Here is a 27,849-nt window from a genome sequence, read left to right as displayed (position 1 = left end):
TTTTTTGTATCGACAAATTCAAGATCAGCTTCTTTTACTGACATCGGATTCTGCTACATTAGGGGTAATTTTGTTCATCTTTGTTTATTTTTGTTTATATTTTGAAAACACTATGTGTATCACACTCCGATATACTCCAGAAAAAAACATTCATTATATAAATCAATAATTATAATATTCAGAAATTCTTTAAAGTTAACTTATATTATTAAACGTCAAAGTTTTAAAAAATGTATTTCTAATTGGACCAAAACATTATTTTGAAGGTAAATCTGATTTGGAGAAGTTATTTTCAGACTGAGCTGATGTGCTTGTTGATCCTTTTAGGACCGTTTTCCGGCTGCTCCTCCCTCTCTGATCTCTCCTGACTGATTTGCTGACTGTTTTTTTTTTCGTCCCGTTTGTCTGATCTGCTTTCAGTGTCGGTTATCTTCCAGTCAGAAGACGCCGCAGGCAGATCAGCTGATGATGTCATGCTGTGCTTTCATTGGCTGCTCCTGGCTGCCCCCCCTCCCTTTCCTCTCCTTGTCCCCTCCTCTCAGTCCTCATTCCCTCCATCCCCACTCAGCCCCACCCACTTCCTCCCGTTAGCTCCCCTCTCTGGGAGATGATGCTGAGGATGATGATGCTGATGTGACGCTGTGTTCAGCCAATCGTCAGGCGGAGAGGAAGCGGAAGGGGGCGTGCCCGGAGCCCAGAGCTGGTCGATGCTGGGAGGACTGAGAGGAAGGAGAAGAGGAAGATAGGGAGGATGAGGAAAATGGGTGAGGCCCGTCCGACCCGAGGAGCGCCGACGCTGGCTTAATAAAGGAGGACAAGAAGAGGAGGAGGAGGAGGAGGAAGGAGGAGGGGGAGGAGGGAGCTGTTGCTTGTCGTGGGTGGGGGGGGTCAACCTGAGCCATCATGGACAAATATCGACCGAAGAGACCCACCAGCCTGGCTCTGTTCCCACAGCTGCCCCAAGCTGGCACACAGGTAGGGGGGCAGAAGCCCTGGTGGTGGGGGTGGGCGGTGGGGGGACCAGCAGTTCTCACCGTGGGTGGGTGGGTGGGTGGGTCCGCTCCAAAGAGACCGACTCTGGGTTTCAGTGCTTGTCCTGAGAGCCTCCACTGGAAGATGAGACTGCAGACTCTGAGTGTGATGAGATGGGGGGGGGGGGTTGACCTGACTGTTTGTGGATGTGTCTGCGTGTGGGGGGGCAGATCTGACGACTCAGCTTCCTGTTTGTTTTCTAAAGTTGTCATGCATCGGCTGCGTTTCCTCCTGACTGAGCTGCTCTGCCACGTTGCCAAACATTTACAGGTGGGATGTTCACCCCCCCCCCCCCCCCCCCCCCCCCCCAAAAACTTCTGACCGGCCCCACGGATGTCACACCTGAACCAACCCAAGAGGATCCTGAGTTCACGGCGTTATAGTAAAAAAACCTACTGTGTCTCAATCTAGATGGTATTTTCCACTGTTGATTAAATTCATTTAGAAATAATTTTATAATGGTATAGGTTGATCTGATCAACAACTTGCCTCAGACAGATTGATCTGGTTGGATCATAGGAATATAAATCGATTGATCAATTAAGGCAGTGGTTAGCGCTCTTGCCTCACAGCAAGAAAGTCCCTGGTTCAAGTCCCGGCTTGGGGAACTAAAACAGAACGCCAACGGGAGATCTTTCTGTGTGGAGTTAGCATGTTCTCCCCGTGCATGCGTGGGTTTCCTCCCACCGTCCAAAAACATGCTTCGTAGGTTATTTGGTCATTCTAAATTGTCCATAGGTGTGAATGTGAGTGTGCATGGGTGTGTGATTGTGGTCCTGTGACAGACTGGCGAACCCATCCAGGGTGTCCCCTGCCTTTGCCTACAAGTGGCTGGGATAGGCTCCAGCAGCCCCGTGACCCTGAAAGGGAACAAACAGTTCAGAAGATGAATGAATAATCAATTAAGTCAGTTAATCGTTACACCCCTGTTGTTTATCTTTAAGATTATTCTTTTTCATGGTGTTCAACTTAAACCAACTTAAACCCCTAAAAATTAGGAAGCCCCTACTCTAAAATGGTTTAAAATGAACAGATGTGCCTCAGGTAACGGCCGCTGTAATCTGACCAACGGATACAGGAAACACGAGCCGTGCTAACTGTTTAGTCCTAGAAAATTCTTTCTTTCTGGGTCACACTTGTTCAATCAAAGACAAAAAAGGAGCTAATTCTACAGGCACTTCATAGCAGTATGCCTTATGTAGATGCAAAAGACAAAGTGAAGACCATGGACGGTTTGAAAAAATGTAACTGGAAAGTGGATTTTTTTTAAGGTTTTACACACATTTTAGTAAATTGTTCATGTAAATTAAATAATCTATAAAGTACTCTAATTTTAGGTTTATTTATCTTAAAACTAAAGCTAAAACCGAGGAAATATATTCATTTTAATGACTCGAAAAAATGTATTTTCTTAATACAGTTTTCTTTTTTTCCTGTTTTTTAGGGAATGACCAAAGCAGAACTATAAAAGCTCTGAACTCGTGTTTATCTTTGAATAGGTCAAAGAAAAGGAAATGGAGAAAAATGCAAACTAGAAGAAAAATCACAATGAAATCAATCAGAATTTTATAATTTATTTCTCTGTTTTGGCTTTTACTTTTTTTTTTTTTTGGTGGCAGTTCCATCCACGGGAAATGTCTTGAGTATCTGTGGTTTGAATCTTATCTGTGATATGAGGGGCCAGTCAGAGGCTAAAGAGTCGTGTGCGTTTCCTGTACGGCTCTGCTAACATCTTCACATGGCGCCCATAGTTCCCTTCTGAGGCCTACGGGTGCTGGCATGGCTCAGGTTCAACGGCTGTGAGTCTGCTGGACTTTGAATTCAGGTTTGTGGGTCACTCATGGTCCACATGCCTCACAGCTCAGAGGGACGGTTATCCTGCTGAAGCAGACCAGCATGATGCTGGTGGCCGATCTGCTGACAGGCACAAACAGACGAAGAACTTGATCCTGTCTTCAGCTGAGAAAACCGCTGACTCAAAAACCCGGCTGTTAGCAGTAGATCTAAAACTGGATTTTCAGAGCATCTACATTTCTAATGTTCATTTGGGGCAGATTTTCAGTTTATGTTCGACACAAGCGGTGCCTCTGATTGGTGGTTTCACAGTGACATCGCCAGTAGAAACCGCACTGCAAAAACAGGCCCCCTAGAAATAAGTCAAACATTTGAAACATTTAAAAGATTTTCTTTAAATAAAAAAAAATGGTTTGATCAAGACTTCTTATTTTAAAGGGCCTATACCATGCAATTCTCAAGATTTTTATAGTAAACAATTTCCATGTATATGATAATACACTACCTTTGACTTAGAGCGCAGGTTTAGAGGAATACTAAGAAATCCATAAACAGATCAAAATACTACTTTAGGGTTTCTCTTTGTGAGAAAGGAACATTATAATACACTTTAAAGCTAAACAATATCTAGGTTAATATTCTAATCTATCTTAGATGACCCCACCCTTACATTGACGTGTTCTCCCTACCATGACAAAGGTGGATAAAGGTGGAAAGATTTCATGTAATCCATGGACACCAGTAAAGATCACAAATCATTGAAGAAAAAAGGTTCAGCGCACTGTCTAGTGGGTCTAGATGACCCAACTCTCAATGTTAAAGTGCCTAGGATAGTCACTGAGACATGTTTTCTTAAACTAAGATTATTTTTCTTGCAAGATAAAAAAAATAGACATTTTTAATTTTATTCAGTTTTTCCAGTGTGAACCCATTTCAAGAGAGGGGTCAGAGTGACCCACCTACCCACAGAATGCCTTCAGGGATCACGGGGTTGCTGGAGCCTGTCCCAGCTACTGTTGGACGTGGGCCGGGTTCACCCTGGACAGGTCACCTGTCCGTCACCTGGCCACTCAACCACACAAACACCTAGGGACAATTTAGAGTCACCAATTCACCTCCGAAGGAGGTTTTTGTTTGGTGAGGAGAACAGGCAAACTCCACAGAGAAAAGACCCAGCTGGGATTTGAAGCAGGGCCTTCTAGCTGTGAGGCAAAAGCAGACCCATGCAGGCCGGGTCAGAGTGGTTTAGAAATTTCTAGAAAAAACAAAATAAACTGCTAAAAAATAAAACTCAACAATTACCTAAAGTGCACTTTTGGAACCAGTGAGGTGCCAACTAAGCAAACAAAAAAGCAAGGCAACAACAGGAAGAACACAAAATAAAGAATATGAGCTCAGCTCAGCTGTGAGAGAAGACCAGGTCTGACCTGTCTCCAGGGTCTTCACAAAAAATTCTGAAGTCTGCAGTCTTCTGTTTCTGCAATTCCCACCCAAATTTCAGCTCACACTGCTGGTTCTGATCTGTTTCATGGTGAATCCTAACAGCGAACACAACCCTTTGTGGTTCTGCAGTGGTGGTGTGTTGAACTCAGGAGTACAGCTGCTACGATTGATTGCAGAGTTGTGAGACGTCATCCATCTGCTTTGCAGCTCTGACATGTTCTTTCATTTTAGTCTGGCGAGACGAGAACTGAAAGATGTTTTTTTAAATTAGCCTTTTTTTGTAATTTTTCATGTATTTTTCTTTGGTTTAGTGTCAGCTAGCATCACGTGACAAAGCTTAGACTTCTGGATTGAAGCTCATCTGAAGATGAAACTAGTGTAAGACACAATTCAGCTCAATTCCATGGAGTTGAATTGTTCTCTGTAGTTCAATTCTAGACACTTGAATGACCAAAAAAGGTGATTATTACAACTTAAAGAGCCAGTCTGATGAAATGGTGTTTTTAACATTTTGTTGTGGCTGTTTTGTCACGATGAACATTTATGATAAAAAGATAAGCTTAAAATTGCATTTCTTAGTACATCTTTTTTCAAATTGTTGTGAAATTGTTGAGCAAATGAAGATCCGATGTATCATCTCTTCCTCGTCTAAGTTGTAATCTGGCTCAAAACGGCTGGATAGTTCTGATGTTGATCGCTATTTTCGTTGCACCAGATATGTCAGGCTCGGGGCATGAGGGACTGTAAGCTAGAGAGCGGAGAGAGTGTAAACAGATAAATAATGGAAAGTGTTGGCGGGGTTACTTCCATTAACAGCAAATTTCTGATGATCTCCTACCACTCTGCAGAAACTATGTCCTGCATTTATTTACATTTTGGCTAAAAACGGCAGAATTGTGGTTAGAAGACTAGGAATGCTTTTATTATAGGTCTAGAGATGATTGCAGTAGGGATTTAAATTCAGTTGGGCACCTGTTATACAGAGGAAAATGCTGTCATCTGTTGACTGACTGGTTTTTTTTCTGCAAAGAAAAACAAAAATAATTCCCTTGATGATAACAATTCGCACTCAAAATCTGCAAAATCCTACATGCACATGACTGATTCTTTTTTAAAAAGATGTTTCTGCAAAAATGTTCTGGCTAACATAACCATGGTGACATCTGTGAGCGTTGTTTTTTGGCTTAAATTTCAAAGCTTAGCTGACCTGTGATGTGAGCTGGACTGCAGTCTGTCATGTTATCCTTCAGGCCTTCGACCAAAGGAGACCTGAAACTATTTAGACTTGATGCTAAACTGGGCTCTGCTTCCTGTCGGGCGGAATGCTGTGACAGACTCTCACCGTAAATGTCCTTCAGTCAAAGGGTGAAGACAAGGACACCTGTCCGACCAGGAAGGCCTGTAAATGATTCATGCTGCAACATTTGGAGGATATTTGGGGGAGGCGAGGAGGGTGGTGGCGAGGTGTTTAAATAACCCGTATTGAATCAGAGTGTATCAGGAAGCAGAGACTCAAGGAGACAAATGAGGAAGTGCTGCATCCAAACAGGGAGCCTTTCATCTTCACACCCGTAACTATGGTAACCAGTCGGGCATGAGAAAGAGAGCACAGACTTGTGTTGGGATGTCACGATGTGACTCAGCGCTCCACCTGTGACGTGGAGGCTGGAAGCTCCCGCCACTTCCTGGCAGTGATGTCATCTCTTTGTGTGTTTGTGTGTGTGTGTATGTGTGTTTGTGGGCACGTGGGTGTTGTCTTGATTATGAGGTCCAACTCCTGATGTGTTCAAGTCGGCTCTGGCAACCCGAAGGTGATTTAGGGATTAAAGTTTTTACGAGGCTTACAGTTTCTCGAGGCGGAGGCAGTCAGTGTTGAATTTCTGCAGAGGCTGGAGCATCTAATGATTGAAGGTTGGAGGAGGTCAAATCTTTTTCTGGATCAGTTTTCTGAAGCTGAAGGAATTTAATAAAAAAGGAACCATGAATGATACTTTTGATTCTGCTGATCATGAATTATTGATTAACAAAGTCCCCTTTATGGAGTAAGAGGATTGGCCCTAATTTGCCTTAGTAGTTATCTAGAAGACAATAGTATGTTGAAATAAACCAGGTAAAGCCGTTATTATTTATTCTGTACTTCAGTAATATTTATAAAATGTCCGCTCTGTTAAAAACTAAGACTCTTCCATTTAAGAGATCATAACTAAATGTTTATGAAACCTGCTGTAAGAACAAATAGTAATCTTATCTGTATCTCAACAAGATGGGTTCAAATATGGAATAAACTAATAAAATTCATTAAAAATTGTCAATCCATAAAACAATTCAAAGGTATTATAAAAGGTGATGTCATAAATATAAGTGGGTCAACAAAATTAATTTTGACAAGACTCATTTATTAATTTTTGATCATAATGGATTTGTTTCAGTATTTATTTCTTGTAATTCTCCCCAAAAAAAAGTTTATATAAATTGAAATTTGGAATAAATTGAATAAAGGGTCTTTAACATCACTCTGCTGCCATGTGGAAAGGAAAGGAGATGTTTGGAACTGGTCTGGTGGTTGTTGTTGGTTGGTTGTTGTTGGTTTGTGTTTGGAGGTAAACTATTTGGGGCGGGGTTTCAGTGTTTTCTCTGACAGGCACTCTGTTTCAGGACTCCATCAACAACAACTCCTTAGGGAAGAAGGACAGCTGGAAGGAATCCAGATCTTCCTCCCCGCTCATCACAGGTATGATCTCCCCTGAGACGCGTTCTCCTCCCAACGTGACATTTTTACAGAGAGAGTTCCAGCCTGGATGATCAGCTGAGCTGCAGAAACACGTGTGAACAAATCTGATCTGTTTTTCTGAGCTGCATTGGTGCTGGGTAAACCTCTTACTGCTGTTTCTGAATCAGCCTGTGTGCTGTAACACGTAATCTGCTGTTGTTTTTCCCCTTTTTTAGGCGATCTAACACCTCCGGATGTCAGGCCAAAAGCAGAGGACAAAGTCCGGCATGGTGCTCAGCGCCGGCCGGCACCAAAACCTCCCTCTGGCGCCGGATCCAACCTAAGATCCAGCACTCAGGCCACTGCCCCCTCGACAGAACCACGAGCTCGGACACGAGAGCGACTGGCCCCGGGGCCCCCACAGACCTCCAGCACACCGAGGAGTCAACGGAGGGCAGCAGCAGCAGGAGGAGCAGGCAGGGGAGCAGGAAGAGTAGCAACCACAATGAGGGAAAAAAACTTAGGGGAACTCAAAGGGAAGGAGGGATCCATGGACAGAAGAGGGGGTCGACTGTGTGAGGAGACCAGGACCAAGGACAAGGACCGCAGTCAGAAGCAGAGGGAGGCCAGCACACTGAAGGGCCGGGGGACTGATGGGAGAGGGAGAGGAGCCCCCAAAGTGAGCAACAAAGGAGGCGTCAAGCCAAATAACAAACTCTCCAATAAGGAGGTTTACCTGCCGTCCATGGTGGTCCCACGAACACCTGTCACTCAGAGGAAGAAGAACCAGGACCAAGGTAGAGTCCAGTTACACCAAAGAAACTGTGAAACCTTAAAAAATCCATGCGTCTTTGTCTTCCTCGTCTGAGCTGGAATCTGGATCTAAACTGTACGGCTGGATCGCTCCAATGTTGCTCGCCATTTTTGTTGCACCGCTAATGTTAGGTTGGGGGTGTGAGGGGCTGTAAGCTTGCAGGAAAGAGTGTAAACAAAGAGGTCTCATTCATGGGTGATAGGAAGAGGGGATGGGGTTGCTCTGCACGAACAAAGAAACTATGAAATGACACCCATTTTGGATTTAGGCTAAAAACGGCATGATCATAACTAAAAGACCACTGGCAACACTTTTAGAATAGATGAAAAGATGATGGAGTGTGAATTCAAATGTTAGTTTTGTCTCCAGTTTTTGGATTCTGGTTTAACGTTGTCAACGTTGTCACTGAGTCAGCACTTATTTGTGTTCTCAGGCCAAAACCATGACAGGACCCAGGACCCCCCTGTGCTGTCTCGGTCCAGCAGTGAGGGGGGCTCCAACAGGATGTCCCTGAGCTCAGACACAGAGGGCCCCCCTCCTGGACCGCTGCAACCCCCTCTGTCCCACATCACCAACCCAGACATCAGTGAGGAGGACGGAGAAGGAGATCCGACTCCGTGCCTGCAGAACGGTCCGACCCGCAGCTTTGCAGCAGGAGACGGAACCACGGCGAGCTGCGAGGTGGAGGGAGGCGGTGCTGTGAAGCGGGCTGAGGTTCCGCCGGAGGCTGCAGCCGGGCTCTGCTATGACTCCATCAAGTACACGCTGGTGGTGGACGAGTGCGCTCAGCTCGAGCTGGTCAGCCTGAGGGACTGCACACGCAGAAACGAGGACAGTGATGCTGAGACTGTGTACCAGTCTGCCAATGAGGAGGAAGATCCAGAGTACGAGGTGGAGAGGCAGAAGAGCGAGGAAGCATGGAAGCAAGGTACGCGTCTGATGTTTTTCTTTGAACTGGGCTTCATCATGCTCAGTTTAATACAGTTTTTGAAACTCTAATCCCAGGTTCTAGATTTCTCTCATTTTCCAGTACTGTTCCATTTATGGATCTTTGCGATTTCTGAACAAACTGTGTTTTTTTCTCAGACCAGTCATTTTTTTTGTGGATTAGTTTAGTTTTTTTTATTTTGCAGCCAAAAAGTAAAAAAAATGTTCGGAATAGGATGGAAGAAAAATGAAAGAAAATAAAAATGACTTACTTTCATTTTCTTAAAGCTAAATTTCAAGATAAATGGAAAATTGTCGTCTGTTTTTTTCCTTAAAACACAAATTATTTCCCCATCAGCAAAGTTGAGAGCTGGTTAAAATCCAGCTCTTTCTGTTAAGATGCCAGATTTTAGCCATAGGCTATTTTCCATCCGCAGTCCACTAACAGGTCGATGTTTCTGAAGAAACAAAACAGGCAGAAACTCTGCATAAAAATATAAAATACAGATAAAAAATAACTATAAAAAGCCATAAAACTAGTATATATATATATAAAAAAAAAAAAAAACGCCCCTCTCACCCTCCGCGGGTGGTTTCTCCTCCAAGCTCGGGTCCTCTACCAGAGGCCTGGGAGCTTGAGGGTCCTGCGCAGTATCTTAGCTGTTCCTAGCACTGCGCTTTTCTGGACTGAGAGGTCTGAGGTCTTTCCAGGTATCTGTTGTAGCCACTCCTCCAGCTTGGGGGTCACTGCCCCGAGTGCTCCAATTACCACAGGCACCACTGTCACCTTCACTTTCCAGGCTTTCTCCAGTTCTTCTCTGAGTCCCTGGTATTTCTCCAGTTTCTCATGTTCCTTCTTCCTGATGTTTCCATCGCTTGGCACTGCCACATCCACCACAACAGGTTTCCTCTGTTCTTTATCCACCACTACAATGTCTGGTTGGTTTGCCATTACCATCCTATCAGTCTGGATCTGGAAGTCCAACAGGATCTTTGCCCTTTCATTCTCTACCACCTTCGGAGGTGTTTCCCATTTTGACCTTGGGGTTTCCAGTTCATATTCTGCACACATGTTCCTGTATATTATTCCAGCCACTTGATTGTGGCGCTCCATGTATGCTTTACCTGCCAGCATCTTACATCCTGCAGTTATGTGCTGGATTGTTTCAGGGGCCTCTTTGCACAGCCTACACCTTGGGTCTTGTCTGGTGTGGTAGATCTGAGCCTCTATCGCTCTGGTGCTCAGGGCTTGTTCCTGAGCTGCCAGGATGAGCGCTTCAGTACTGTCCTGTAGGCCAGCCCTTTCTAGCCATTGGTAGGACTTCTTGATATCTGCCACTTCAGTTATGGTCCGGTGGTACATCCCATGCAGGGGTTTGTCCTCCCATGAGGATCTGTCCTCCAGCACTGTGTCCTCTGCTCTCCATTGCCTGAGACATTCACTGAGCACACTGTCATTTGGGGCCTTGAGCTTGATGTACTCATGCATCTTGGATGTTTCATCCTGGATAGTGGCTTCTACACTCACTAGTCCTCGGCCTCCTTCCTTGCAGCTAGCATACAGTCTCAGTGTGCTGGATTTGGGATGGAACCCTCCATGCATGGTGAGGAGCTTTCGTGTTTTAACATCTGTGGTCTGTATCTCTTCCTTTGGCCATCTTATTGTTCCTGCAGGGTATCTGATAACTGGCAGTGCGTAGCTGTTTATTGCCCGGGTCTTATTTTTGCCATTGAGCTGGCTTCTCAGGACTTGCCTTACTCGTTGGAGGTATTTAGCTGTTGCAGCTTTCCTTGTTGCCTGCTCCAGGTTGCCATTTGCCTGGGGAATTCCAAGGTACTTGTAACTGTCCTCGATGTCTGTTATTGTTCCTTCTGGGAGTGAGACCCCTCCTGTGTGGACTACCTTGCCTCTCTTTGTCACCATCCGGCTGCATTTCTCGAGCCCGAATGACATCCCAATGTCAGTACTGTAGATCCTGGTGGTGTGGATCAGGGAGTCAATGTCACGCTCGCTCTTAGCATATAGCTTGATGTCATCCATGTAGAGGAGGTGACTGATGTTGGCCCCATTTCTGAGTCGGTATCCATAGCCAGTCTTGTTGATTATTTGGCTGAGGGGGTTCAGACCTATGCAGAACAGCAGTGGGGACAGAGCATCACCTTGGTATATCCCACATTTGATGGACACTTGTGCAAGTGGCTTCCCATTGGCTTCAAGGGTGGTTTTCCACAGCTTCATCGAGTTTCCTATGAAGGCTCTTAGAGTCCTGTTGATGTTGTACAGCTCCAAGCATTCAGTGATCCATGTGTGTGGCATTGAGTCATAGGCCTTCTTGTAATCAATCCAGGCTGTGCACAGGTTGGTGTGTCGTGACTTGCAGTCTTGGGCGACTGTTCTGTCGACCAGGAGTTGGTGTTTGGCTCCTCTGGAGTCTCTACCAATGCCCTTCTGTGTGTTACTCATGAATTGATCCATGTGCCTGTTTATCTTGGTTGCAATGATGCCTGACATGAGCTTCCATGTTGTGGACAGACAGGTTATTGGCCGGTAGTTGGATGGGATTGCACCCTTTGAGGGATCCTTCTGGATCAGGATCGTTCGCCCTTCCGTTAGCCATTCGGGGTGAGTCCCATCCCTAAGCAGCTGGTTCATTTGTGCTGCCAGGCGCTCGTGGAGTGCAGTAAGCTTCTTTAGCCAGTAGGCATGTATCATGTCAGGGCCCGGTGCTGTCCAGTTCTTCATACCTGAGACTCTTTCTAGGATGTCAGCCACTGTGATGGTTACTGGATTCTGTTCAGGGAGGTTGCTATGTTCTTTTCTCAGGGAGACCAGCCACAGCCAGCCATATATATATATATATATATATATATATATATATATATATATATATATATATATATATATATATATATAAGTATAAAACTAAAATAAATATTAAAGCCTGAAGTGGTGGTGTTTGCCCTCGCTGCTACTCGCCCTTTACTCTCCCCCTCTGCCCATGCCAGCCTGTTCACAGATGCATGTCAAAAATTTCATTTAAAAAAGCAGTTTTTTCTAAATTGAGTTTTTTCTGTTGTTTTTCTCTTTTTTTTCCTCAACCATTTGATGTTTGGGTCTTCTCGGGGTGACGAGGTTTCTGTTAGCCACGCCCACATTTATAATATGTTCCTATCCTGTCATATTGTCAGCTTGAGCCAACGATTCATGTATTACATTTTCACAATAATTCGATAAAAAATACACGAGCAACAGCAAAAACGCCTCTTTTATCTATCTCTGTTCAAAATCGACAAACTTTAAAAGCAACATTTATGAGGGGATACATCAAAATCGCAAGGAGGAGGTTAAATTTGTAGAGGGCACCAAGAGTTTTTTTTTTTTGGTAATTTCAAGTAGGCGACCTCTTCCTGAGGTCAAAGGTCAGCGAAAATTTGGTTGTCCTTGTAGGCTTAACCTGATGGAGTGTGTGAAATTTCATATCGATCGCTACAGCTAATGTTTTTTTTCTTTTACTCCTTCTGTGGGAAAATGTTAAAATCAACATATCCAACACTTTGCCACAGAATAACTGCCAAGCCGTAGGTCCTGTGGTCATCCCATAACTTCCTTTGGATATTCCACAACACTTTAATAATGGAAATTGAACTTTTTTTTGACTCACATAAAAGATTTTGGCCCAATTCATTTTTTTTTTAAATAAAATCTTTCTCCCTCTGTGATGCAATATATTTTCTTTCAGGGCGGGGTTAATGGGTACTAGGTGTGTCCTAATTTTGGGAAGTTTTTGAGTTTGTGACAGGGTGAAATTTCTGCAAAAAGGTGCAGTAAGAAAGAGGAATTGCAAATGGAATGACATTAATAAAAGGGAGTATCTCACTTTACAGCCCCTCAAGTTAAACAAATGAATGAAACAATCAGGGACCCCAACACTGAGCCTTGAGGAGCCCCTCAAACACCTACTTTTTTATTTTTTTGGGTCAAATTTCTCCTTCATGATTTTTGCAGAGAAAACGAAGGAGGAGAAGAGGAGGAGAAAGGAAGAGGAAGAGGCGAAGAAGAGGAGAGAGGAAGACTTGAAGAGAAGGAGGGAAGAAGAGGTCAAGAGGAGGAGGGAAGTTGTGGGGAGATTCTGCAAGCAGTCTAAGGTGGCTTCCACCACTTCAGAGGAAGACGACTCCAACGGAGGAAGAGTCTGCGCTCCGAGAAGCAGGAAGTTCCTGAACCTGTTTGCCAACAGCAGCAGCCCTTACAGCGCCACAGGTGGGGGGGTTTCAGAGCAGATCACATTTACATCCTGCAAATTGAGCCATTTTTGGACCAAAACATCCAGAAACTTTGCTGTCTTCCATGTTTGTTTGCTCTGAAGATTATTTTAGAGTTCAGGGATTGAATCTTCTGAGGTAAACCTCACATAAAACGCCCGGCACTACAGAAAGTTGAAAAACTAAAACCGTTCATGTTGGTGTTCTCCGTTTTAAGGCAGGGTTTTCCACCTCCAGACCTGGAGGGTCATTGTCCTTCTTCTGTCCCAAACACACTTTACACTTGTGGGTTCTTATCCAGAAAATGGTTAGGACAGGAGATGGACTCCACCTGCTTTAGAGGGTTTTATCCATGGAAAGGTTTCTGTCTCGATGTTCCGTCAGAAGTGTTCAGAGAACCTTCATGAACAGTTTCTGTCAGTGAGACTAACTGAGATCCTCTTCTCTAAGTCCTAAAGGTCTCATATTTATTTAGGATGAGGCTGATTGTAGCCATCTTTGCTCGTGAACCACAGCTCCCTGTCCTTTGTAAAAGTGTCCTGACTGTGGACCCTAACCCTAACCCCTTTGCTGCCAGTTATTGGTTAGGAACCTCGCTGTTTGTTTGGCTGGAGTCTGGTTGACCTGATCAGGATGAGGAGGTTCCATCTGCTTTGGTTTTGGTCATAATCTGGTCTGAAATGTTTCATCTGAATGAGTTTGACTGTCTGGAGTTTCAGCTGCAGGTTGAGTGTAACCTTACTGCTGCTTCGCTCAGGTGCCAGCTCCTTCGGTATGTTCTCCTGTGTTCTGGACGGAGTGGAGAGGCAGCAGAGCCACCGGGCCGTCTACAGGTTAGCACGCATTTATGCACGCCCAAGCATGCAAATGTGCGTCTGACTCCTCATGACTTGCCTGCTTCCAGGTTTGTCCCTCGTCATGCAGATGAGCTGCAGCTGGAGACAGATGACCCGGTTCTGATGCTGAACCAGTCTGAGGATCTTTGGTGTCAGGGTTACAACATGAGGACGGGGGCCAGCGGCATCTTCCCGGCCTTCTATGCGGTCCAGGTTCCCAAAGACCAGAACTATGGTAACCAGCAGCAGAACCACACACACTCTTTCCTCATCACGCCGCTCATCTCACGCCGTTCTCCTGCGCTCTCTCAGCCCGTAGAGACGGACGGACAGAACGGTTCGTGGCGAGGTTTCTGGGCTCAGTTCAGGTCCCCGTCCACACAGGAAATGACGTCCTGTGTGCGGCCATGCGAAAGGTACAGACGCTGCCTGGAAGCGAGAAAACACAGAGTAAAATAAAAACTTGAAAAATTATCAAAAGAGTTTTAAACCTGTTTACGATATGATCAAAAACAACATAAAAATTGTTGTGTCAAAGGAAAATTAGGTTTGTTCAATGATTTTGATTTTCAACAGAAAAATTGAAAAATAAAGACATTTGAAGGGAAACTAGCAAAAGGATAAGAAAATTAATGCCCATAGCTGCATTTTATATATTCATAAAAGTGATGTCTGAACTGTAAAGATCATAAATTTATTTGTAAAAACTGCAACATCTCATTTATTTACTTCTGGTGCTTTCTTTCTGTTAGATTCTGTCTGAAGTTTTGTCTAATAGAGGACGCCTAGTCCAACATGAAAAATAGCAGAAACAAAACAAACCCAAGATCTGCAGAAAAAAAAACAGATACCGCAGATTCAGTTCTGGGATTTGGTCGGTTTTTTGATGAAGAACAAGCATCCAGGAGGGTTTTAGCAGCTACTGCATCAGTTTTTGTCCTAAAGTTGCTGTGTTGCAGTGTTACCCCGCCCCTCTCAGGTGCACTGACCTGACTGCCTCTTTTTTGTGTCTACAGGTAGCGTGTAACAGGCGGTCAGACGGCCAGCCTCCCTCGGCCTGTGTGCTGGAACTCAGTGTGAAAGGCGTGAGGATGAGTGTGGAGGACCAGTGCCATTCTGCTCACCGGGTACGACCAAAGCTGGTACAAGGCCGGTACCATCCGCACATCAATTTTCGAAGAAAAATAATTATAATCTGAACATAAAGTAAAATAAAAATGGCAGCATTGGACAGAATAAATCCATTTCTGAACCCCTCCTGTGCTCAGGATCTCTCAGTCCTTTAAACTTGAACCAAACTAAGATGAAGATGAGCCACAATAATAGCTTTAAAATCCTGAACAATAACTTGTCGATATAACAAAAACAGCAAACTTCAAGACGCATTGGTTTTATTGTTGTGGGACTGTATATTTTCGTCTGTGTCGTCATTGGGGTTTCCAATGGGAATTTTGGTGTTTTTATTTTTTTATTTTTTTAACTTTATTAAAAGTAACAATTTAATACACAACAGTGACAAGACAGCAACAGGAAAGGAACAAACCAGCGGGTTGTTATTATATTTTACACGCACAGATCGAATGTTTTAATGGATTTCTTATTGTCAGAGTTTCTTATTGTGTTCATGTATTGTTTAAACTCATTGATAAAGATAGAAAAATGAGGGTTCTGATTTGTAACTTTGAATTTATAAATGTGCCATTTCCATAAAAACAATAAGAGATTAATGACATATAATAGATATTTTTTATGAGATGGACAGTGGGTGATGCCAGACATAACACATTCTAAGTACAGGAAAAAGACTGGGTCAATGTGGGCGGAGATGAAGTTACAAACTTTAGACCAGAGAGTAGTGGAAAAGGGACACGACCAAAATGAATGGACCGCATCTTCAGGGTGTTCTTGACAAAAAAAAAAACAGGTTACATCAATGTATTTTTTTAATCTTTGCAGATATAGTTTGGATGGATAGAATTTATGGATTAGTTTAAATGAGATTTCTTTCACTTTATTGGTTAAAAACATATTTTGCTGGTAAATTCCAGATCTTTTTCCATTCTAATTGATAAACTAAATTATTCCAATAAGGAACTACATAGGGAATGGACACAACATCCTTCTGAAAGAGTGAGTGTATACAGCGATTTGTGTAATTCATTTCAGTTATCCTGAACTTGAAGGGTTGTTAGAAGTGTCAATCATCTGAATCGATCAGTGGGAAGGTTGAATACCTGAAAAATCACACACAACTAACATTTGCATGGTTATTCGCCAGCTGCTGTCTTTCAAAGTCCACTGTAAAATTCAGTTGTTATCTCATAAAGGGCATTTTAACTCATTTTTCTGTTACGAATAAAAAAGCGTCTTAGAAATCTGGGCAAAATAATTTTTCCCTGAAAATGGTTATATTTTTCAATCAAAATTTTTCTCATGGAATAGAAGAAAAATTTTAATCTAAATTGTCAAATCCTTTCAGACAGAAAACAGATAAACCAGGCTTTTAGAGGTTGTTTAAGAGCTTTTTTTTGTCCAGCAGAAGAACCAGTTTTTGATAATATTCTTTGCAACAATAAACCTGGAGCTTTTGGGGATAAAACTCCAGGGTTGTAGTTTACAGTGTCCCTTTTTGTCCACCAGGGCGACCAGTGTTTCCATTTTTTCCATTTGAAGAACATCTCATTCTGCGGCTGCCACCCAAAACACAGCAGGTGAGCTCTGCAGCACAGACTCCCACCTTTATGAAAGAAAGTTTAACCAGGATGTCTGTTCATGTCAATGTGGCTGCAGGTATTTTGGGTTCATAACCAAACACCCGGACCATCAGCGCTTCGCCTGCCACGTCCTCATGTCAGACTCGTCGCTACAACCCCTGGCTGAGTCTGTGGGGTAAGATCCCCTCTCTGAGCTTCAGATTTTGAGCGGACACCTTTTTGGGAAGGTCAAGAAGAGAAAAAAACGTTTGGTTCAAAAAAGTTTGGGTCAAAACAGAACTCTAGTTCCAGAATATCAGCATAACCTGTTGAATATTGTCCGAGGTGGCTTCCTGATTTAACCCAACCATGATAGTCTTCACTGGTATGGAGGCCAAAGTGGGTCCAGACCATTGACTGTTCATGAGAACTGGACTGAGTGACTCCTCTCTCCTGGCATTCTAAACAGAAAGTAAAAATCCCATAAACTAATACAGAGACATGAAAAGCTATTACCAGGGGTGCAATGGATCATGGATGATCCATGATCAGTACAGATCACATCCATGATCAAAAGTGTGTTAACCTGAAGCCCCACCGCATGTGGGCGGAGCTTGCATTAAAAGCTTTTCATAACCTCATCATGTAAATAGTCAATTCTGACATCTCCTTCTTCTGTTACTTTTTTTAAACATCATTTTGTTTTTTTTAGATGCAATGTGCTGTAATGCACTTTGTTTATATGGGTATCCTGAATATTTGTTTATAAATAGGAAAATCTTGAGTTTAAAGAAGTCATTAATGTTTTGTTTTTATGAATAGGCATCAATGAGTAAATGTTTTTATGTATTTATGTACATATATATGTTTTCAAGTACTCAAAGATTTCCAAAAAATAATACTAAGCTTTTATTTTATTGTTTTTCCTGTTGTTTATTTTCCCTTTTTCTGATCTGAAGACTGATCCGAACCGTGACTAAAACCGTGACACGATCCGAAACTGTGAGATTTGTGATCCGTTGCACCTCAAGCTACAACTTAGTCATTATTTATCAGAATAACCATTTTTGCTCTGATTCCTTTTAAAAAAAATTTTTTTTAATATCCTCTTTTTTTCTTATTTTTTCTGTAGTGCAAATTCTTCAACCTGCAAACCGACCAATCAAATTCAAATTCAAATTCAACTTTATTTATAAAAGGCTTTCCATGCATCTCAAAGTGCTTCCCAGAGAAAGAATAAAAAAAAGATAAAAAAAATATATTATAGTTAAAATAATAAACATAGTAAAACGAATAAAAATAATAATGAAAATAAATGAATTAATAAAACACACAAAAACCCAACACATACACATCCCTCCATTAAAATCAAAACAAATAAAATTAGCTGTTAACATTTATAAAATCAAATAAAAACATGTGGACAAGTAAAAACTATGTAAAAGCTTTACTGAAAAGATGTGTCTTTTTTTTTAAAAAAAACCTCCACAGTGGCTGAAGCCCTCACGTCATCAGGCAGGCTGTTCCACATGCAAGGCCCACAATGCTGAAAGGAGGCCTCGCTGTGGGTTTTAGTTCTGACCACCAGCAAACCTGCACCTGTGGACCTGAGGGCTCTGGGAGGGTCATAGACTAAAATAAATCTGATAAAAATGAGGGTCCAGTTCTATGTAAACTTTTATAAACTAATAACAGAACCTTAAAATCGATCCTGAAGCTGACTGGGAGCCAGTGCAAAGACTTCAAAATTGGAGTAATGTGCTCCAATCATTGGCCTCAATAAGAGTAGGTGGAGCCTGCTGGCCCCCATGTCCAATGCTCGAAATGTTTGATTTCGTGTTTAAAGTGGTAGGGGGGGTGGCCTTCCAACAAGCTCACTCCTGCTTGGTGAGCGTGGTTACCATAAAAAGTTTACCTTGAATGACTCAGACCAATCACTGCTTACCGACATCGTCTGGCTCCAACATGGCGCCATCCATATCGTTAAAAAATTGCAACTGAATTGACTTTGTTTGGTTGGAGCTGGAAAAAAACCCTTTTCTATGGATGACGTCACACTCACTCAGTCCAGGTCTCGTGTACAGTCAATGGATCAGACTTTTTCTCAACCTTTAAAATGTTTTAATGTGACAGTTGGCATCTGATTTCTGGCATTTTAGCTTTTTTTTTAATCAGAATTACACCGTCTTTGGCTAATTTTTGTATTTTTCTCACCTTTCTTTTTGGAACATTTAAGTGTTTTTTACACTTTATTCTCTAACATTTAATTGCACTGAAATGCATTATTAGTAAATGTTAACATTTGCAGATTTAAGATTGACACCTTTTTTAGGTTTTCACCATATTTCTTCTAGATTTATTACCTTAATGATAGTTTAAGCTTTTTTTTTTTACAGAACATTTTTTTAAAATCTCAGTTTTACAAAAGACAGAGCTGAACCCTGAAGATTTGCTGCATTTGGTGGCATTTCGTAATCCAGAACTTTTAGATCTCCGATCAGATTTACAATCAGAGAAACAGCAGAAACTTTGATGCAGCAGCGTTTTCTCAGTGTGAAATCTCAATAAGTGAAAACACAAAGACATGCAGAGGAAATGCTAACCTTATAACACAGATTGTCCTTGATTTTCCCCAGGAGAGCTTTCCGGCAGTATTACAAGGAACACATTGGCTATTCCTGTCCCACCGAAGACATCTTCATTGAATAACCCCCCCCCAGTCGTCATCTTAAGACTCACGTATGTGCATGTAAGCCTGGTCTTACACCCCAACTGGACCACCACTATATCTTCTTTGCATGGTGGATTTCTTCTTCATGGCTGTCTCAAGTGAGACAGCCAGGTTCTTCTTCCTTCCTCATCTTCAGGCGGAGACGGTCTCTGAAGATGGACAGAATCCTGTCAGAGGGTTCATAGGATCTGAACTAACTTCATCAGCCACAAAAATATCTATCTTTTAGCGTTTATTGGCAGACAGTATCTACAGTACATTTAATCCAAAAATAGATGTTTTACACTAAAATGCTAAACAAAAAACCAAACCTGACGAGTGGATAAACTTTAAGCCCAAACAATCAAACATGCAGAATAACAATTCATGTAACTAAATCTAATATTGAAATTATGTTATTTCAAAATATGTTTAACTAAAACTCTTTTATTCAGATTGAGACCAAGGATTTAACCAAAATTTAACCAAAACCGCAACAACTATAGATACAGCGGAGCTTTAACCTCTTAATAAGTCATAAAGTAGAGACAATCTGAATTATTTAAAACAACATTTATCCGAAAGGGTCTGATTTATGTTGACATCATGCAGATTTAGGACTATATCCATAAATCATTAAAAATGTTTACAAAATTGTCAGTGAAATCAATTTCTAAGCAAGAAACACAAAAAATGTGAACATGTTGATAAAGAATCACTAACTGTGTTTCTGTGAAGTGTTGACAGATGATCATTGTCCAAAATTTAGCACAATTTACTGCAGAAAAGACACAAACTTCTAAGAAAATTATTTTTTATTTGAAAAGGTAAGAAGTCCTGAGGAGATACTGGTCAAAATTGTTTAGGAAAAACAAGAAAATGTGGCTAAAATAATTTAAAGAAAGAGAAAAAATACATTTAAAAACCTACAAATCCAACAAGATCAAATTAAAGCAAACTTAAATTAATTGAAATGACAAAAACACAAAAACAAAAGAAAAACAGAAATCCAAATTATAACAATTCAATTTAATTGAATTTTATTTATATAGCCCAAAATTACAATAACAGTCATCTTAATGGGCGTCGTAACAGTAATACAGGAGGAAAGATTTCCTGAGCTGTTCAAAAACAAAACAAAAAACTAAATAAATCAAAAATAGGCAACAAACATATTTATAGAAAAAAACCAAATGAATGCAGAAAGAAAAAACAAACGTGGGGAAAAAAACATGGCAAATACACCAAAAAAAAAAAAAACACTTAAAAGCAGCAGACACAGCAACACGAGTCCAAAAACAAAAATCTGCAAACAAACCTGTGGAACAATAAATTACTTTTTTTTACAACAAACCCAATAAATACTAAACAGAATTTACTCCCCTTCAATCAGATCAGTGGCAACCAGTTTATTTTCATAAAAATAAATGCTATTAAGATCAAATTATTTATTCAACTTGTTCAACTGCAGTTAAAAAAAAAAAAAGCTTCAGTTTCTATTAGCATTTCTAAAAATGAGAATTGCAGTTTATCTGTATCAATTCCAGCTTCTCCCTCATGATTCACCCCGAGCAGAAACTCCGTCTGGATCTGATCTCGTTTTTTTACGCAACATTTTTCAGGATGTTGGGTAGAAAAAAAATCTGTTGTAAAAAACATCAGAGATTCTCAGCGGATTTCATGATAATTTCACCTTTCCTGAATGAAGCACATCTGAACAGACAGACTGAAGATCTGACGTCATGCTCAAGAGAAGGATTCAAAATTTACTGCATGACTTCAGATTGGCGGGAATCATAAAGACTCAATTGTCTGAAGCGGTCAAAAGTCTAAAGTCAAGCAGACGACATCTTCAGGAAGGTTTAAAGGAAGATTTCGTTTTTGGGGGAGAGCTCTTTGAAGAGGAGCTGAGGATGTGGGACGGGAGCAGAGGTGCTTCATCAGGACCGAAACCACAGAGGAGCTCTGGATCGCAATCAGAGACCAAACACAACTGGACCTGTTCTTTTCTTTGCACAGATGAGGACAAAATTGTTTCCAGAATTCCTGAAGCATAGTTGTGTGTTTTGTAAGACCTGACAATCTGTTTAGAAGGTGAAGGTGCCTCGTTTTCTTTTTTTGTTGTGGTTCACTTCCAAATGTGACAGCAGAACTTCAGGTTTCTCTGACCTAGCAGATGACAAAAAGGCCCGGAAGACATTGTGCAATTTAAGAGTGGGTGGAGTGTGCTAATAGGGGTGGGGTATCATTGTGCAGTTTTGTGTGTCCATTCTATGTCCAGATTGGGCCTCCTCTGTTCAAGTCTGTTTGACTAAAAACTGCACGTCAGCTGGTGACCAGCAGTGGAGCGCTGCTTTATGACACCAGCTGGTGGCGCCGTGATGCAGCCAGGACTTACTGAGCTTTACCAGAACCTGAACTTCACGTTCTGATCCGCCTGAGCATAGGAAGTCCGAGCCGGATCCTGAGGTGTTCAGAAGCTCCGTGCGCCGTCATCCAAAATAACAGCTCCGAATCCCAGAGCTGAGCTAGAAATGACACCTGGTTTCAGCCAGGTGATGGTTATGAAGGCTCCACGTGACCTGCAGGTTGTTGCTACGGAAACACGATTTGGAGGGGATGCCAAAGATGTTTTTGAACGTGCAATGCCACCAAGATCTATGATTCACAGCCTGCAGAACGGCTGCTCCCACTCAAACGTGTCTGATGAGTGAGAAAGGGGTTGAAAAAGTCAGAAAATGTCTTCTGTAATATTAATTTCATGGATCTTTTAAAATAAAAACACACTTAAAATGAGGCAACTGAACAGAATCGCATAGATTTTGCTAAATTATTTTCAAACATGGCTTTCACCCCAGTACTGGATAATTGTTCATTATATTCTGATCTGAATCAGACTATGATCCTTTAAATTTAACCCTCCTAAGGTCAACGTTTCCATGGCAACCTCCAGAAGGGTACAAACTGTAAGCTGCTCCACTGAAGTGTCCTTTTTTTTTGTGTTGAAATTCTGAAATTTCACATGATCCATCATTATGGAGGCACATATGTAGATCCTGTATGTTTGTATAGAGTTATTGCTGTATGCTGTTACCGCGTGTCACGCTGCATGATGTCGGTGTTTAAAATGAAGAGATCTTCAGGCTGACGCTGCTGGCTGTTTGTGTCGCTTTTACAGCTGGGGGGGACCAAAGCAGTGTTTGTGAGAAGGAACACACTTCAGGAGGCCGCTCAAAACCTTCAACTCGTTAATCAAAAACTCGTGGATCAGCACATATATCATTGCACTTTTTGTGTTAATTTTCCAGTGTACATACTGCCTTTATGAAACACTTTTTTTAACCTTCAGATAAAAGTTAATAAAAAAAAATTCCATCACATTCATCTCACAACAAATCGGTTTGCGGGCAAGTCCAACTGATCCCTTTAGATCACATCTACAAGATCTGAGGAGGAGCAGGCTTTAAATTGAAAAATTGCACAAACATATTTGGATTTTAAACATGTGAATCAATCTAAAGGTGAAATGGGACAAAAACAAAGAAGGAACAAATAAAGAATACAAGGATCAGTTTTTAAAAAAAGCCACACGTTTATTTACAAAATATTTGAAGTTTGTGTTTTCAGGGATTAGAACTTCCTCTCACCTGTTAATCCAGAAATTGTTGTCGACAAAAGAATAATCCTGCATCTTTTTAAAGATTTTCTAAACTTTTGAAACAATGAGAGACCTGACAGAGGAAGGAGATAAACAGAGGACTGGTGTCCTACGGTCTAGCCTCTCTCCCTTGGTTAGCCAACAGCCTCCTGTAGCCTCCTAAGCACCTCGTCCTGACTGAGAGAGGAGTCCACTCTGATGAGTTTGTCTCTGGATCTGGAGCCCTGAAGAGAGAAGGCAAACACAAAGGCCGGTAAGTGAAATAATTGACTTCAGTGCTGAAACATTTTCCCTCGTAAAACTGGAAAGCTGAAATACGAGGAGACACAGATGGAGGGAAACTGCAGGTTGCAGCAACATAAACATTTATTCTCGACTATTTTCAGACCACAGTACAACATTTACGGGTTTCAATACCTTGCTGAGCGATATCTGGCTCTTCTTGAGGTCCAGAACGTCTGCCAGGTACCGGATGAGCTCTGTGTTTGCTTCTCCGTCTGTAGGTGGAGCTCCAACGGAGACTCCCACGGCCTCTGCAGAGACATCTGTCAGAGCAGCGGAGGAAAGTATGTGCTTTAGTTTGGTGGAAACACTGTCATGCAGATGACAGTGCATCATGATACCAACCTGTGATGGCGCTCTGCTTGGAGCCGGGCTTCACGTGCACGCTCACGGTGACAGCTCCACTTTTGTCCGCAGTAACTGGACCTGCAGCTCGTGTCTGAGCTGCGGCGCTTCCAGCCGCCGCCACCGGCTTTCCTTTCATCTGTTAAAAAAAAAAAACCAGACAGGAGTTCAGAAACCAGGAAGTGGACCAGCTATTGGTAGCGCAGATCCTTGTTTGTCCATCCATGTTTGTTTTGGCCAAGAACGGTAAATGGCGTATACTTATATAGCGCTTTTCTACCTATAAGGACAAAGCGCTTCACAGTCACAGACCCATTCAGTTACTTGCCCATGGACACTTCGACTGCAAGGCGGGAATCGAACCTGCAATCTTACGATCACCGCTGCACCACGGCCTCCCTAGAAGCAGCCTAATGAAAGTTTCTCTGGTTGGTTTGTAAAATCGGAGCTCTTTCATTGTTTTGTTTTTTTGAGTGGGAAAACCTTTTGTGATTTTTTTTTTTTTAGAAAGACATTGTCCCTCCATTTATATGGAAGGATTTTAAGATGACACGTGTGTGTGTGTGTCAGAAACTCCCTTCCATCTACAATTTAACATCCGGGTTATCCGCATCAAACATCGTCATTGTTTATTAGCTGATCATTTTTCTCCTTTGTTAAAGACAGTTTTAACGTTTTGTTTTTTTACGCTAAATTTCAGGCACAAAACAGAACAAAAAAAATTACCTCCTTTCTTGGCATTTGTCTGCCTCCGGAGAAGCACCTTCTCTCCCAGGTGGTTGTTCCGAGCAGACGAGTCCGCGTGAACCGGCTTTGAGCCTCTGACCGCCGGATGAGACTCGAGACAAACCCCCCCACAGTTAAAAGATTGAACGCAGTAATTTCAACCCGGATAATACCTGTAAGAGCCGCATTGGACCAGGAAAGCATAGCTCACCTCTCTGTTAGCATGCTGGCTGTTAGCTCGTTTGTAAACATTACGACTTCCGTTTCCTAAAAGACACGTTTCCGACCTCTTTCAAAATAAAAGCTTCGAATACTTTAAATGTCCACAAGAGGGAGGTGGGAGGCTTCTGTTACTTGATTTTTCTGCAATTATTTCTTACAAAGCACATGCTCTTCATTTTTATATGAAGATCTTACTAAAACCACTTTGAATATTTGGTTTCCCCTAGAAGCTTTCTGCAGCTCAACAAAACAAATGAATGGTAACAATCTGATTTAGGTGTGATCTTAATGTGATCTTAAAAATGTCAACTAATTTAAGTCCTTGGTTTTGTATTGATAGGAAATTGCTCAATTTCAAAACATCAAGCCATAAAAGGTAGAACAATATTTTATTGTGTGCTTAATTTAAAGCCTTATCTGGGGAAAAAAAACAAGAAGTGGCAATTTTTGAAACAAGCTAAGAGAGTTTAGTCTTTGATGCCCAAAAATAAAAAATCCTAATCTTCAATGCTGTTGTTGGGATCCCAGCATTATTGATGATAATGCAGGGATCCGGGAACTGAAGCTTTAATGATCAGATGTTATTTCAGATTAATTTGGAATGAAATTACCTGCTAAAAAGCACCTACTGAAGACAGGAATCTGATCAGATTTATGTTTGACACAGTCAGCAGCCGGAAGCGCTGCAGACGGCTGTGTGGAAGACCAAACATCACACAAACACACACAGCTGCTAAGTATTCAGACCTCGTCTAGACTGCATCAAGAAAAGCTGCATCCTCCTCCTCTCTGCATCGGTGCTTTAGGATCTCCAATCTGGCAGGAGCCGGAGAAGAGAAGGGAGGGAAATCCCGCCTTTCCCCCCTCCCACCCAGTGAGAGAAAAGGCCTGTCAGTCATTTTTCATTTCTGGTTGTTTTCCTTATGCATATTTTATGAAGGTTTGTCTGCTTCAAAGCCAAAATGCTCAAAGAGCTCCTCTGGTTCCCTCAGATTCCCGACGGTTCTTTCATATTTTGTCCACATGTTTACTATATTTTAATGCAGTGACGTTCTGACACAGAGGAACCAGGATCACACGTGAGTTCATTTAACAGCCACCCTGTTCAGTGATGTGGAACTCCAAACATCTGGGCAGCTGTTCTCACTTTTACATGTTTAATCACACTGTTCCTTTAAGTTCACCTTCAGGCTTTGGGAAGAAACATGAGCAGAACAAGCAGTGTAAAAGAGTCAGTCGCGATGATAACCCAAAAACCAGGATCTGGACCTCCACAGACCTCAGTGGAGGATTTGTTGTTTTGTTTTTACTAGTGCTGGGGAGCTATAGACCTACTGAGTGCTGCGCGTGAACGCTGTGACACACAGCAGGATGGCTTTGGTGGTCCTCGCAAAGCTGGTGGAGATGGAGCTGCTGAGGACTGCAAAGAGCTTAAAAGGAACCGTGGTCCTGAGGAGAGAGATGACATAAAAAGAAATCCTTCTAAAATCAGAATTACAGAGAATAACAACCAAATAGGACAAAACAAAATTCCAGAAACCAAAATGTAAAAAGCAAAATCTTTCGGAAAACAAAAAGAATTTCCAGAAAGTTGGATTGTAGGAATACAAATCGTTCATCAATTAAGTCAATTTAATTGTTACACCCCTAATGGTAACAGATTGCTTTTGTCAAAAATTCAGCTTCAGGTGTTAAAACTAGCTTATTTCTACATCTTCAGTCCTCCTCTGGCCATGGCCTGAGCAACTAACTCTCCAAATGAGGTTTGTACAGTCTCTGCAGAAAATGACATCAGGCTAACGTTCTCTCATGGGAGAGCCGACTCCATCAGGAACGTGAAGAAAAACAACACCAGCAAAACCATCTGCTGTTTGATCGGAAATTTATGCTCCTGCACTTGATCCTGTGTTTGTATGAAATAGAATAGAATAGAATAGAAAAGAATAGAATAAAAACATTTTTAAAACTAAAAACTAAAATACTTGTTGAGATTTGGTGTTTTGCAGTGCAGGAAGATTCCAAAAATGTGTACATAAAAATGCATTCAAACAGAACAGTTATCAACACTATTATGCAAAGAACAGCTGAACTCAGGAAGAAACCCAGCATGCACCTGCAGATAGCTGTTAGCTTATCAGGCTACAATAATGAAAGGTCAAGGTTGGTGTGAACCTTCCGTCTTTGCTGCCTTTCTGCATACACGTTTTGCTTCAAGCTGATCAAGCTTGCTTTAAAAAGTAGATGATTGCGCATTCCATCGCCAATTTTTCCTCAATTTTTCAAGTTTGCATGACCACTGATTTTTGGTTTTTGTTTGATATCGCAAAAGGGAATGAAGGGAGGGAGAGTAGAGAACGATGCACAGCACAGGCTGGGAATCAAACCTTCAGGGACGACCTTTAGGTGTGTCGCGTGGTGTGTACATCTCAGCAGCTTTGAAAGTTTGACTTTATTTCTGTATTAACAGTAACTGTTTTATGTTTTTTTTTTTAGATGAAACTGATTAATTAATTTTGCTGCCTTTTCATCGTGAAGTGGGTCACATCTGCAGGTGCAGCATGACCAGAATCCATACGAAAGCTGAGAAATCAGTTCTTCAAAAAGCTGCTGACCAGTAATTAATGATTTGAGAGGTTTGTGAACTTTATTAACCGAACCAATTTCCCAAATGATGCAGACGGCGTTTCTGTTTTCCCAGAGTCCTCGGGCTCTCCGGTGAATTCATGAATTATTCGGAGGGGCGAGCTGACAGAGCGGCAGACTGCAGAGAGTGCTGCTTGGGCTCGGCCTGATTTATAATGCACAGAGGGGAAATGGAGTTGGAAAAAGGATGGAGGGAGGGGGTGGAGTTTCGGAAAGGAGGACAGGAAATGTGGGAATTCTTTGTGCCGTGAAGTTTGGGAGGAGAAGCTGCTTCTCTGATGGTTCAGCTCAAATGGTGCCTTTGTCAACAACAATATACATATATATGTATATATATAAATATATACACCTTTTATTATTTTTATTCTTACCCATTGCTACTTTGTTTTTCGTACTTTTCCAACTGCTATTTTTCTTGTTTTCGGCTGCTGTGACAACCCAATTTCCCCCTGGGGATCAATAAAGTCCTATCTTATCTTATCTTATCTTATCTTATCTTATCTTATCTTATCTTATCTTATCTTATCTTATCTTATCTTATCTTATCTTATCTTATCTTATCTTATCTTATCTTATCTTATCTTATGTTATGTTATGTTATGTTATGTTATGTTATGTTATGTTATGTTATGTTATGTTATCTTATCTTATCTTATCTTATCTTATCTTATCTTATCTTATCTTATCTTATCTTATCTTATCTTATCTTATCTTATCTTATCTTATCTTATCTTATCTTATCTTATCTTAT

The 27,849-nt window shown here is 41.7% G+C and overlaps 2 protein-coding genes across 4 annotated transcripts; one reads left to right on the top strand and one right to left on the bottom strand.

Moving 5' to 3' along the window:
- The first annotated feature begins 679 nt into the window (after positions 1–679).
- LOC105354262 (C-Jun-amino-terminal kinase-interacting protein 1) lies at positions 680–22,371 on the top strand. Its single transcript, XM_023956024.1, has 12 exons — positions 680–975; positions 6,925–7,000; positions 7,216–7,776; positions 8,227–8,721; positions 12,727–12,981; positions 13,741–13,816; positions 13,888–14,054; positions 14,132–14,235; positions 14,836–14,946; positions 16,460–16,530; positions 16,610–16,708; positions 19,149–22,371. The coding sequence occupies exons 1-12, from the start codon at positions 904–906 to the stop codon at positions 19,219–19,221; spliced, it is 2,160 nt and encodes a 719-aa protein (XP_023811792.1). The 5' UTR covers positions 680–903; the 3' UTR covers positions 19,222–22,371.
- A 419-nt stretch (positions 22,372–22,790) lies between these two features.
- Positions 22,791–24,528, bottom strand: c6h15orf40 (chromosome 6 C15orf40 homolog). 3 transcript variants are annotated; one of them, XM_004069792.4, is made up of 5 exons: positions 24,445–24,528; positions 24,234–24,345; positions 23,508–23,646; positions 23,298–23,425; positions 22,791–23,104 (listed from the first exon to the last, which is right to left on the bottom strand). In XM_004069792.4, exons 1-5 carry the CDS (start codon positions 24,483–24,485, stop codon positions 23,015–23,017), a joined length of 510 nt encoding a protein of 169 aa, XP_004069840.1. In that variant the 5' UTR covers positions 24,486–24,528; the 3' UTR covers positions 22,791–23,014. The 3 variants fall into 3 exon arrangements, with proteins under 3 accessions (XP_004069840.1, XP_011474719.1, XP_020559877.1); XM_011476417.3 differs by having other exon boundaries at positions 23,298–23,413; positions 24,234–24,509; XM_020704218.2 differs by having other exon boundaries at positions 24,234–24,506.
- Positions 24,529–27,849: the final 3,321 nt, after the last annotated feature.

Source organism: Oryzias latipes, chromosome 6 (assembly GCF_002234675.1).
Source record: "Oryzias latipes chromosome 6, ASM223467v1".
NCBI classification, from domain to species: Eukaryota; Metazoa; Chordata; class Actinopteri; order Beloniformes; family Adrianichthyidae; genus Oryzias; species Oryzias latipes.
Note: the sequence above shows the minus strand (reverse complement) of the source record. Positions and strands in the feature narration are given on the sequence as shown.